The 10856-nt window shown below is 47.9% G+C and overlaps 1 protein-coding gene across 1 annotated transcript; it reads left to right on the top strand.

The window, feature by feature from the left end:
• Positions 1–4961: 4961 nt before the first annotated feature.
• On the top strand, positions 4962–10524 carry PCBD1 (pterin-4 alpha-carbinolamine dehydratase 1). The gene is made up of 4 exons (XM_054637433.2): positions 4962–5231; positions 8366–8497; positions 8825–8905; positions 9415–10524. The coding sequence occupies exons 1-4, from the start codon at positions 5229–5231 to the stop codon at positions 9511–9513; spliced, it is 315 nt and encodes a 104-aa protein (XP_054493408.1). The 5' UTR covers positions 4962–5228; the 3' UTR covers positions 9514–10524.
• The last annotated feature ends 332 nt before the right edge of the window (positions 10525–10856 follow it).

Raw genomic sequence — 10856 nt, 5'->3', positions numbered from 1 at the left:
TGTCCACATTTTTATTACTCTATATTGCTATTTTTATAACCATTTTATTACTATTCAACTTTTAAAATTCTAAAAACAAGTGATTGGTGTTTTTCACACTCACTCACCCTCTGCCACCCCTGCAAATTTGCCAGAAAACCCAACCTGTTCAACAAAGAAATTTGGGCTGAAAGTCAGGAAAGGAGCTGAATGCATACCAGGAGCTTCTTCCCTCAAGCCGGGCTCCAGCTGTGCCCAGGGAAGCAGGGAGTTCCAGGCCTAACCCACCAGCAAACCAGGCCAAACAAGGCAATTTGGATGGGCTCCCTTCCCCTGGGACAAACACATCCTGTTGCAGGACCTGGGTGACCTTGGCAAGGCCACAAACTCTGTGATCTCAGACCATGGGGCAGCCTCCTGGGAAGCAGAAAGCCCTGTGGCACAGGGAACATCACCTGCCAGAGCCCTCGTGTTTGGCTTCGAGAGCAAACACAGAATGCAAACAGGATTGTTCTGTCCCAACTCTGAGCTTCCTATTCTAAACCATTCCAGAACTGGCTTGGAATGGGAGGTGACTTCCAGCACCAGTTTGACACAGGAGAAGGGATTGTCAGGAAAATTAATCCACAAACATCAGAGTTTATGTCCAAAAAGGACACAGAGGAGTCCTGTGACTTTATATGAATAAAGGGAGAGGCCATGGGGCATTCCCTGGGGTCTCTCCAGTTTTTGCAGGACACAGCCTCCTTTTTATCCCAATTTCCCAGCCACATTTCCCTTCTCTCTTTCCCCATTGGCTGAGGTACTTGGAAGGTACAGACTTCCCAAAACACCTGATACCAAAGATATCCCTCTAATGTATAACCCTCCCTTCTAATTTTTAATTCCTATGGAATTTAGGGTTTTTTCTCCCCCATTGTTTCTTTCATCTTTCAATGTCTAATTTCGTTGATCAGCAAACCTAAAGTTTATTTGTAAAGGCAAATATCTTTTTCCATTCAGCAATCAGTGGAAGCCTTTCCATTGTTTATTTTATCTCCCAATACTGGTTTTATCTACCAGCAGACCCACAGCTTGTTTGGAAAGACAAATCTGCCATTCCTCTCAGTATCCATGGGAAAGCACTCTTGGATACCTGGGACTCAGGTTTCCATCATCATCCTCCTCTGGGAAACCTCAGAAACAGTCATGAATATGGTGAATCACATTTCTTTGTCACTTGTCCCTGTGAATTCAGACAGTCTTAGGAAAATCAAAACAAAATGTGCTCAGTTCTGAATTATTGCTGTTCTGATGTAAAGGCAGGATCACATTTCATTGTTACACAGGAGTTGCATGGATTTAAGAGCTTCCCAAATACCAGATAATTCATGAGACATCCCATTAAAATGAGTATCCCAATTAGCACAGGGAATGGGAACTGAAGTTAAGCAATTTATCCAAAGCCACTTGTAAACTGTAGCAAAACTCAGATTTGGCACAGAATTCACAGAATGACTGGGTTGGAAGAGACCTCCAAGAGCATCTGTGTCCATCCCAGCCCAAACACCTCAGTTAAACCCTGGCACCCAGTGCCACATCCAGGCTGTTTTTAAACACATCCCTGGGCAGACATTCCAGAACTTTATCACCCTTTCTGGAAAAAATTGTGTCCTAATATCCACCCAAGACCTCCCTTCAATGAAACATTGCTCTCTCCTATATGCTCTGATATTCCTGCAAGCAGGAATATCAGAAAGCATCTCACCTCCCACTTTGGGACTCGTGTGTTTGACATATTAGAAGTGGTTATGCCATTTTATTGCTGTTTTTTCCATCTTATTTTCCATGCAGGATACTCTGCCTGAGACAAAAGAAAGACCTTAGCCTGGTACACAGTGTGAGCAGAGCAAAGCCCCAGTTTCTGCCAGCCTCCAATTTATTTTGATCATTGCTCTGAGAGCCTCACTGGTTTAGATAAAACACTGCTACAAGAGGAAATCTTGCACACAATTAATTAATGATTCATTTCTGTTTATTGGGCCCTTTTGTCAACTTAAACTTGTCACACCTGCCATAAATCCCCTCCAGTGCTAAACAAGCTCTTTAATTAAATCTATTTTGCCATGAGAGCAATGTTTCAGATTGCAGGTGATGAAAGAGTTTGGCCCACCCTGGTTTAAAACACCCTTTGAGGCTCAGCCTCTCTGGGCAGCCTGTGCCAGGGCCTGCCCACACTCACAGGGAAGAATTTCTTCCCAACATCCCATCTACCCCTGCAAAAGCAAACTTTGAGATTGGAGACAGAACACTGCTCCCAAGCAAAGCAGCTGTCAAGGTCAGGTATGTTTTGTTAACTTACTGACAAAATAAGTATTTCAGTAGTGAGTGATATGTGACCTCCCTCCAAATATGCAGAGTCCTGTTCACATGTGGGGTTAGCTGCCACCAAAAGCAGCACAGCTGTCAAACAGACAAAAAGGAGAGGGGGAAAGAGCAAAAATCTGTTCCCATTAAACAGGTTCACCCCTTGCACAGGCTGCAAACTGCTCTGAGCAAACACCTTGCCCAACACCCCCCAATTAATCATTAAACACACACCTAAAGGGTCCCATTTCAGAAGGGGAAATGAAAACTGTGCAGAAGGGGAACTTAGAGGCTCAGGAGTTGGAGTCAACCAGGGGATTCCCCAGGACACAATCCCACAGAATTGTGGGATTGTAGAGTGAGGAAAACCTCAACTGCCCTGTTGTTGTTTTTTAGGACCACACCATCCCTCTGCAAGAGACCCTCCCATGAACTTGGCACTTCAGGCTGGATTTATCACCCAGGAGAGAAAATGCCAGTACAAAGGAGCTGAGCAATCAGAGAGCAGGACAAGGAATCCTTTTTCTCCTGGTGTTCTGCACCTCCAGGGAGCTGAGGTGGCCAGCAGTGGCTCTGCACTGGCAGCACACGTGTTGCCAAGGGAAATAGGATCAGTTAATAAAATCCAGTGAAAGCAATAACATGATAACATGATAAGATGAGGGATTTGCTTCCTGCCCATCTCCTGATCAATGGGGAGGCCAACAGAGGCACTGCCACCTGCCCACTGCTCAACTATTTTATTTACAGGGGCTCTTCTGTTGGGCTGTGGTGAAACTGCCAATCCTGAACGTCCAGCTCAGGCCAAGAAAATATTCTGCTGTCCTTTCCCAGCCCTATGGGCAACCCCTCCTCCTGATTTCATTGCTGGAAACCTCAGAGCACACCTCCTGCTGCCCTCCACAGAAAAGCTTCCAGCCCCAAATCTGCACACAGTTATTTTCTTCTGAGGTGCTTCATTGCTCTCCAAGTCTTTTCTCCCTGGATAGCACTCAGGATACAAAAGTTGGTCATTTTTCCTTTTCATTACCCTGGCAAACAAACCTACAGAGGGAAAAAGTTTAAAAATTTAAAATTTAAAAAAAAAAGAATAGAAGTATTTGCTTCCCTCTAACTTGCCTGCTGGAAAAACAAATCATCTCTGCAGAACCCACAATCCCTTACAGCAGAAAACAAAATGTGCACAAGAGTATATACAAGGGATGTATATCATGCTGCACTAAAAAAAAAATTAAATAAATAGCTCTGGAATTAGTTGCTTCAGAGGTGAAGAAAGCCATGAGGGAATAGCAGGGGGCTGAATTTCTGTCTGCCACGTACAGCAGCACAATAAAAAATGGTCAGCACTGGAAAACTGCCCATCATATGAGTGGGCTGAGCAGACAATGAGCTGCAGGACACGGGCACAAATCCATCTGGCCTGGAGAGGAAAATGCCAGGGAGCAGCACTCAGCATCCATGAACTCACCATTCCCTGAGCAATGGCAGAAAATGCCTTAAAAACGCTGGGAAATGTTGTGTGGGGCATTGCTCCTTCTTCTGCTCCATTTGCAGGGCTCTCAGTCAATACAACCCAGGCTAACCCAGACAGGCAGACGGTGATTAGCAATATAATTAGAGTAATACAAACTTGGACAATATGAGACAATAGAAACAAAGCGTTACAGACAGTCCAGGTACGTTTTTTGGGCAAAATAAGCCCGAAAAAGGCCCCACGTTAACAGAGGATTAACCCTTAAAAACAACAGCCTGTTGCATATTCATACACCTCATCCATGAGGCATAAATTCCATTCAAACCCAGGATTCTGGCTGGGCAGTGTCAGCTTCTTCCTCTGAATCCTGACTGAGTCTTCAGGGCTGAGTGAGGCAGGAAGAACTCGATAATGGAGCAATAAATTCTCTTTCTCTGAAAGATTCAGGTGTCCTGTGGCTGCTATCTCACTGCGAGTCCTTTCTTTAAAAAAAGTATCTTACATAGCATAGTTTCTATTTTAACCTTATGTTATAACCTAAAACTATATTTAACACACTACTTAAGAGAAGGAATACAGCATAACTTTCAAACATAACACATATAATATGTATATGTCTATGTATACATATAATATATTTATACACATATATACACATATAATATATGTATACACATATACATATATTATATGTGTATATACATATAATATATGCATATACATATATATACACATATAATATTTATATACACATATAATATATGCATATACAGATATATACACATATAATATTTGTATACACATATAATATATGCATATACAGATATATACACGTATAATATATGCATATACACACATATAAAATATGCATATACAGATATATACACATATAATATATGCATATACATAAATACACATAGAATATATGTATATACAGATATATACACATATAAAATATGCATATACATATATACACACATATATATGTATATACATATATTCTATGTGTATATATATAATATATGTGTGTATATATATACAATATGTGCAAATATGTGTGTGTATATGTATATATTTATTAATTTCTACATATAAAATGTATAATTCATTTGAATATTTGCAAAAAGCCAATCATAAAATATACATTTTTCACATGAAGGGAGCGACCCTCAGGAGCGGGCTGCGCGGCTCGGAGGCAAAACTCATCGCGGCTTTGTGGTGCAGGGCTCCCAGAGCCTCTGTCCGGCCGTGCCCCGGTGCCCGAGAGGCCCCACAGGCAGGTGGCCCGGGCTGGGGGTGGACCCGGTGGCCTCGCCACGCCTCCGGCGGCCCGGAGGAGCCGCGGCCCCGGCGGGATCCGGCGCGGCGGGAGCGGCCATCCCCCGGCGGGCACGGAGCGTGCAGCATCGCCCCGCGGGCACCGGGAGCCATGGTGAGTGGCTGCTGGGCAAGCCGGCTGTTCGCTGTGCCTTGGCCGAGGCAGAAATGCGCCAGCGGCAGCTGGAGGGTGCGAGGGGAGGCAGGAGGAAGGGGAAAGGAGCGAGCGCTGTGGTTAATCAGTAACGCGGCAGCTCCGCCGGCTCCTGCTGCTTTTGCAAAGGCAGCGCTCGCTCTCCAGGCTCTTCGAAGGGGGAGGGAAAGGATCGGCCAGGAATGACCCCCTCCTCACATTCTGTAGGGCAAGGACGACCCCCGCGTGTGCTCCATCTGCACAGCCCCACAACACGCCCCGGCCGGCTGGAAATCGGCTTTTCCACCGCAGCTAAAGAGCCTCGTGGAATACAGCATTCCAGGGCTGCCCCGTGTGCCTTCTCCTAGGTGGAAATTCTACCTTTCATTGGGGACAAATTGTTCCCTGGCAGGGTGGGCAGGCCCTGGCACACGGTGCCCAGAGAAGCTGTGGCTGCCCCTGGATCTCTGGAAGTGCCCAGGGCCAGGTTGGACAGGGCTTGGAGCCACTTGGGATAGCAGAAGGTGTCCCTGCCATGGCAGGAGGCAGAACTGGATGGGATTTAAGGTCCCTTCCCACCCAAACCACTCCACGATTTGATAAAAGGGAAGATTTTAGAGCAAAGAGGGCCCAAGGGCAGGTTGGACAGGGCTTGGAGCCACCTGGGATAGTGGAAGGTGTCCCTGCCCATGAACTGGATGATCTTTAAGGTCCCTTCCCACCCAAACCATTCCATGGTTCTTTAAAAGGGAAGATTTTAGAGCAAAGAGGGTTCAGATTCTCCCAATTTCCCTTGCTGGTTCCTTTCCCTCAGTTGAACAATGCATCTATTTGGTTTCCCACTGGCAAAAAAAAAAAACAACCAAAAATTAAAATCCCAGCTTTTTGGCAGTTGAGAACCAGCAGAGGAAAACAAAATAATTTCATTTCCCTAACGAGAAGAGTGTGTTTTTAAGGAGTGAGAGCACATGAAAGCATTGTCATGCCATCCTGACAAAAGCAGCAGGCTGGCCCATGTCCTGGGCTGGAGAGGGATGGATTGGAGCAGGATGGAGGCAGGGGTGCTCCAGGCAGAGGGTTTGCCCTCTGACACAGCCAGAGGAGTTGGCTCTGGGTGCTCTGGGTGCCAAACCTCCCGCTGGTGCTGGGAGGAGCTGGGCTGGAAAAAGCCCCGGGGGCCATCCTCCCACAGAGTCACGACAGAGAAAAAGAACAATTGCACCAAGTCCCTTTGTTGCTGTGCCCGGGGAAGGCTGGTTTGGAACCCAGCCCCCTGCATCCATACCCCTCTGCTCCAAGCTACAGCCCTCCAGCTTTTACCTTTCCTCTTTCTAGCACTGATAGGGAGAAGTTTGAGCCCCTGATCCCAAATCCTGGTGCAGCCCTTGCCCTGCTCCCTTCATGGACCCCGCGGGTGGCTCCCTGCCAGCAGAGCCATCCTCTGTCCCCACCTTATCCAGTTGCTAAGCTACCTGTGCCCGGCTTATCTCACCATCAGCAGGGAAGGGCAACGGCTCCGGGTTTATTGAGCTCAGTCCTGTTTGCTCACTGCCTTCCCTGCCAGAACAGCGTTGACATTTGGGGGGTGGGGAGGGGGGTGACAGAGCCAGGGCTGCCAGGGGCTCGTCCAAAATATGCAGAGGCAAGAAACACCCTCCCCAAAACTCCTGCAACTGGACAGGAAGCATCCCAGCCCCAGTGACACTGGCACTCTCCATTCCATGCAGGGATACACAGGTAGGCAGGCACCCACACAGCCACGGGAATGGGGTGTCATCATTCCAGTCTTCCCCAAAACATGCAAGAGCCACCCACAAAACCATCAGTTTCACAGCTGGTGCTTTGGTTTTGTGCAGCCTGTGAGCAGGGAAAGCACAGGAGAGGATGATTTGCCTCAGTTGCCCAATGCCATTTCTGAGCATTGATGCCCAAGCAAAGCATCTCAAGGGGCTGCTGATCAAATACCCACCAAAATACTGAGCCAGATTTCTCAGGACTCATCTCCAACTTGCCACACTTGGCTCTACAGCACACAAAGGAAAATAAATTACAAGGAGCTCTTTATCATCACCGGCTGGAAAGATCAACTCACCCAAACCTGCCAGGGTTCAAGGAGTGTTTGGACAATGCTCTCAGGCACATGGTGAGATTCTTGGGGCTGTCCTGTGCAGGGCCAGGAGCTGGAGTTTGATGATCCTTGTGGGTCCCTTCCAACTCAGAACAATCTGTGATTCTGTGAAAGAATTTTAATTGCCAGAACATGACATTTCAGAGAGCAGTGCCCCTTTGCACTCACTCCTGCCTTCCCACCGAGCCAGAGCAGAGCTGGCTCAGGCAGCCCCCATCCCCAAGAGCTTCATTTTAGTTTCATCTCTGCCTATAAACACTCCTCAAAGCCTGAGGAGTGCTGCTTCCCCACTACCACCCCTTAAAAAATAAGTACCAGCAGCTCTGCCCAAGGCAGAGCTCAACCACAATCCCTCCCTCTGCCCTTTGTTCCTCACAGGCTGAAACAGCCTCTTAAAAGCCATTGTAATATAGAGGAGAGGGGGAAAAAGGAGCTGAACTGCAGCTTAGTGTGACTCATCTCTGATCCACAGCACTTCTTTCTCCTCAAAAGCAAGCTCCCAATAAAGAGAGAGGAAGAGAGAGGAAAAGAGAGAGGGAAAGAAAGAGAGGGAAAGAAAGAGAGGGAAAGAAAGAGAGGGAAAGAGAGAGAGAGAAAAAGGCCCTCCTACTTCAGGAACCCTAAAGCAACTCTCAGATCTAGAAATGATCACAAGAGCTTCTGCTTTTTAAGTTGTTGATTGTTTTTCTTTTTCCCATTGAAGATGATATGTAAAAGAAAATGTATTTTGGAGTTTAACTTCATCAGGTATCATTTTTTAGTACCTCAGGCACTGTGGGAGGTGTTGCAGGTGAGAGGACAGAAGGGGCCAGCTGGACTTTGTTGGTACATGCAGGATGTTCTCCAGGCAGGGAGCAGAGGACACTGATATTCCATCCCTCCCACCCACTCTGCAGCTGCAACTCCACAATCCATGGATGCCTCATTGCTCTCAACATCTGCTTCATCCCTTTTCTGCCACACTGACCTGCTCCTCTTCCCTTTCCAGGCAGGCAAAGCCCACAGGCTGAGCACAGAGGAGAGGGAGCAGCTGCTGCCAAACCTGAGAGCTGTGGGGTGGAACGAGGTGGAAGGCAGAGATGCCATCTTCAAAGAGTTCCACTTCAAGGACTTCAACCGGGTATGAACATCAGGGGCACAGAGTTCTGCACACTGGGAGTCCCCTCTGCAAAGCTCAGCCAAAGAAAGTCCTCTGTGTCTCTCCTGAAATGGAATGGCTGAGCAAAATAACCTCCCCAAGACACCAAAGGGCTCAACCCAGCACAGTTTGTCTGGGAAACACTCCTCAGGAAGAGGAAAACCCATAGAAAACTGCCAGAATAGCCCAGGCCTTGCATTTGGTTGGGTTATGAAGCCACAGGGAGTGTAAAGTTATTAGTAATGGGAGTGAAAACCAGTATGTTGCAGGGTAAATGGTTCTGAATTCACTTTCCTTCTTACCCTGCAGGCCTTTGGCTTCATGACCAGAGTGGCTCTACAGGCAGAAAAACTGGATCACCATCCTGAGTGGTTCAATGTGTACAACAAGGTAAGGAACATGATGGTGAGGACAAAGCAGAGCACTTCAGGGAGCAGCTCCCTCTTCTGAGGGATAAAACAGGAGCAGCAAGTGCTCTTCTCATCAGCAGGACCTTTTCCCTCAGATGCTATTCCCATATCACAGCCAGCCTTCAGCTACTACAGATCCTTTCCTCCTCCTTTTATCCTGTCCAGCTGAGCAGTAGCTGCCAAAGGCTGGCACCAGCATTGCTTATTAAAATCTGTATCAAGCAGCAGCCACAGGAAAAGCTTCTGGGGAAAAGAGTGAGTTGAAAATGGGCACAGGTGGCTGCTGTGACCAAGGCAGGGGGGGCAGTGACAGCTTGTGGCCAGCACGAGCTGCAGAGAGGAGAAAAACCAGGCAAAGTGCCAGAGCGCCTCTGCCAGCGCAGGGAATTTTGCTAACAAGTTTGGAGCTACTGCCTCATCAGATGCAGCACTGAGGGAAGCAGCCCTGCTGTTTCTGTCCACAACTTTGAGCCTGTCTGTCTGCCTTAGGTTCACATCACCTTGAGCACCCACGACTGCGGGGGTTTGTCGGAGCGAGACATCAACCTGGCCAGCTTCATCGAGCAGGTGGCAGCTTCCCTCTCCTGAGCAGGGATCCACCAGCCAAAACCCCACTGTGCCACTGTGTCCTGCACCCAAAGCCTTTTCCCACTTCCAAGCTAGATCCTGGATCCAGCCAGCCTGACACCTCAGCAGCCCCCCCAGCACAGCTCGGATGGATGGAGGCACTGCTCAGGGTGCATGTATCCATCTCTGATCTTGCACATTCCATCCTCAAACCCTTCCTTAGCCATGTGATCCCACAGCCCCAGCTGCTGAGCCTCTGATCTGAGCCTCTGTGATATCACAGTCATATATTACAGAGTTACAGGATGGTTTGGGTTGGACAGAACATTAAAGATCACCTCATTCCACCCCTTGCCACAGCCAGGGACACCTTCCACCATCCCAGGCTGCTCCAAGCCCCATCCAACCCAGCCTTGGACACTGCCAGAAATCCAGGGGCAGCCACAGCTTCTCTGTGGCTCTGTGCCAGGGCCTCACCACTCTCACAGGGAAGAATTTCTTTCCAATATCCCATCTAAACCTATTCTGTGTGAATCATTTCCCCTTGTCCTGTTACTACGTGCTCTTGTAGAAAATCCTTCTCCGTGTTTCTTGTCGGTTCCTTCAGGCACTGGAAGGCTGCAATGAGGTCACCCCAAAGCTGCTTTTCTCTGGGCTGAACAATCCCAATTCTCTCAGCCTTTCCTCATAGCAGAGGTGGCTCCATCCCCTCTGATCATCCTGGTACCTTCCCTGGTACAGGTCCAACAGGTCGATGTCCTTCCAGAGTCAAGTTACACCAGTAAATCTGTCCAGAGCCTGCCCCCATCCTGTCCCTGTTGTTGCTCCTTACCTCCTGGAATGTGCTTAAAACTCATTTTGTGACCCCTTTGGCTTGTCTGTGTCCAAGCAGCAAGGTGCTGTGCAGTTTGTCATTGCTGTAGCCCCTCTCCAGCAGTATTACATCAGGCACGTGGTCTCACCCCGACTGGAGCCAGCCTTTCCTGGGATACCAACTGAAAATGTTTACAATAAACATCTCATTGAACTTGGTGGCTCTTTGCAGAGAGGCCTCACTGACCAAATGACACCAACAGGTTTCTCTGACTGCTCTAAAGAAGGTGCTGCTGCCACAAAAAACCTTCACACAGAAATGCAGGTGCCTTCACATCAGAGTGACTGGGGTCTGAAAGACTGAGAGAGGATCAAAGCCAGGGCAGGTAAAAACTGCTTGTGTAAAATCACAGCCAAGGCACAAGGACAAGGACAACCAAAAGGCACAAAAGCAGCATGGCACCAGGGCAAGGGCTGCTTAGGGTGGAATACTTCCCAAAATGGGGTTGTGGGTGGATTTGGTGGTGCAGGATCTTCCCTGATAAAATGAA

Source organism: Agelaius phoeniceus, chromosome 9 (assembly GCF_051311805.1).
Source record: "Agelaius phoeniceus isolate bAgePho1 chromosome 9, bAgePho1.hap1, whole genome shotgun sequence".
NCBI classification, from domain to species: Eukaryota; Metazoa; Chordata; class Aves; order Passeriformes; family Icteridae; genus Agelaius; species Agelaius phoeniceus.
The sequence above is the reverse complement of the archived record's forward strand: the minus strand, read 5'-3'. Positions and strand labels throughout refer to the sequence as shown.

Excerpts from the sequence above, each read along its gene's own strand:
- PCBD1 (XM_054637433.2), top strand. Across the intron at positions 8,498-8,824 it reads ACTTCAAGGACTTCAACCGG|GCCTTTGGCTTCATGACCAG; the intron begins GTATGAACATCA and ends CTTACCCTGCAG. Across the intron at positions 8,906-9,414 it reads GGTTCAATGTGTACAACAAG|GTTCACATCACCTTGAGCAC; the intron begins GTAAGGAACATG and ends TGTCTGCCTTAG.